The 2,065-nt window shown below is 37.4% G+C and overlaps 1 protein-coding gene across 1 annotated transcript; it reads left to right on the forward strand.

Moving 5' to 3' along the window:
- The first annotated feature begins 714 nt into the window (after positions 1-714).
- Positions 715-1,798, forward strand: LOC145480554 (uncharacterized). The gene has a single exon (XM_081458791.1). The coding sequence runs from the start codon at positions 715-717 to the stop codon at positions 1,654-1,656; it is 942 nt and encodes a 313-aa protein (XP_081314917.1). The 3' UTR covers positions 1,657-1,798.
- The last annotated feature ends 267 nt before the right edge of the window (positions 1,799-2,065 follow it).

Consider the following 2,065-nt stretch of genomic DNA (forward strand, 5'->3'; position numbering starts at 1 on the left):
TACTCTCAAAAAAAGGAATATTAGAAAAAACTAACCTTGTTTTGTTTACTTTTGCACAAGGGTCTATCAATACAGAAAGTATGAACGAAATCGATTCTTTGTCTGTGTCCGCGATTTTGATGATCATATCCGATATCTACTGACACTGACTCTTAAAACCAAGTAAAGAACTAAACCTAGAGTGTCCAAAAGTAATTAATTTCTGTCTTCTAAAACGCTGTCTTTGTTGCACAGTTTGACACCAGTCAGCTGTTTTTCGATTCTACTGATCTGAGCCTAAAATAAAACAATTGCCAAATGTTCCTATGGAAGAAAATAAAGAATGTATATATTTGTTTCCCTAAATCGAATTATGTACACCTTAAAACCCCTGCAAATTGATGCGAACTAATTAAACGAGAACAATGAAACAAACACTACGGTCGACTTATGAATAAAACCGCCCAAAAGGTGCTTGACGTTGTTTGTTTTATTTTGTTGGTATGAATTGGCTCAATTTGCAACAGCAAACATGTTACTTCTCATACCCACCCACGCCAAATGCAGTCTTTAATGTGCGAACTGAGTATCACACGATAGCCCGTTTTCAAGCAATGGTCGCGAATGAGTGAGAGTTAGAAAATACGCAACAACGATCCCAAAGTCACTGTTAGAAAAGAGAAACTTCATTGCCCAACATTCGCCGAGAAACGGTTTGAAAGGTCAAAGCAAGCAATGGCCTTCAATTCTTCGCGGTTACCAGACAGCTGGTGTTCCTTTTTAACCATTTTTAACGCCAGTGAAAGCACCTCAGTTTACTATCAGGCAACCCTTACAACCTGTGTTATCTCCTCACTTCTGGCACCGATGATAGTGGCAACAAATGCTTTCATTTTGGCAGCAATTTGGAAGACCCCGTCTCTCAGGACTCCATCTTATGTCCTTCTTGCTGGTTTGGCCTTCACTGACTTTTGCACTGGGTTACTAACTCAACCATTTTTTGCAGTGTACCAATGGGCGGATGTAACAGGAAACATTACGATGTTCTGCATTGCTGGTGTTATCCTCCAGTTCGTGGGATACTGTCTTTGCTCCCTAACAGTCATCGTCATCACAATAATGGCTGTAGAGAGATGGCTGCATATGAGTCGAAGATCTCTTCTTACAGTGCGTCGAGTCGTTATTATTTATATCATGTCTACAGTTTTTGTTATTGTGTTGAATGCTTGTCACATATACCACTGGTATTATACAAACGAATATTTCAGTGCACTTACTGTTATCTTCTTTTCGGGGGCAGCACTTTGTTTTTTTATCACTGGCTTCTCTTATTTCAAAGTTTTTCGAATCATACGTCACCATCAAAGTCAAATACAAGCAAATCGAAACGCCATTGACATCGATAAATACAAAAAGTCTGTTTTCACAATTTTTTATATTCTTGCAATACTTTTACTGAGTTACGTTCCCTATCTGTGCAATCTTGCAGTAATTAATATTATGGGCTATTTCAGCACTAAATTAGCGAGGGCCTCCAGGAATGCTTGCGCGATAATCGTTTTTTCTTTCTCGCTTGTTAATCCCTTGCTTTACTATTGGAGGATGAAGGAAATCAGAGATAGGGTAAGGGGAATCGTAAAAAACTTCTGTTGTGAAGAAACCGAAAAGGAATCATAATGATATTATTAGTAGAGCGGTTTTCAATTGCAGGAGTGTCGAAAGTAATTAGACAATTACTTTGGTTTTGGTTTTGGTTTTACTACGGTTTGAGATTGGCTCAGTGAGCAGTCTAATTGGTAAGTAATTGGTTTGGTTTTGGTTTTACGACACTCAATTGAAAACCGCTCTGTAACTCTTGAGTGATGCTTAAATACAGTGGCTGAAGAGAGATGAGCATTTTTTTTGTCAAAAATATCAGTACGCGAGTCATACAATCATGGGAATTAGTAACTGATCACCAGGCGAAAAAAAACTATTACAAACCTTGGAATAAACTTGTAATCTAATCACACAGTCAAGATATAAAATAAATAAAACTAATTAATTAATTAAACAATTAAATAATTCGTATAGCTGCAATATGAGA

Source organism: Orbicella franksi, chromosome 3 (genome assembly GCF_964199315.1).
Source record: "Orbicella franksi chromosome 3, jaOrbFran1.1, whole genome shotgun sequence".
Lineage (NCBI taxonomy): Eukaryota > Metazoa > Cnidaria > Anthozoa > Scleractinia > Merulinidae > Orbicella > Orbicella franksi.

Bases quoted from the DNA above. Each gene is read 5' to 3' on its own strand.
- LOC145480554 (XM_081458791.1), top strand. From the start codon at position 715: ATGGCCTTCAATTCTTCGCGGTTACCAGACAGCTGGTGTTCCTTTTTA.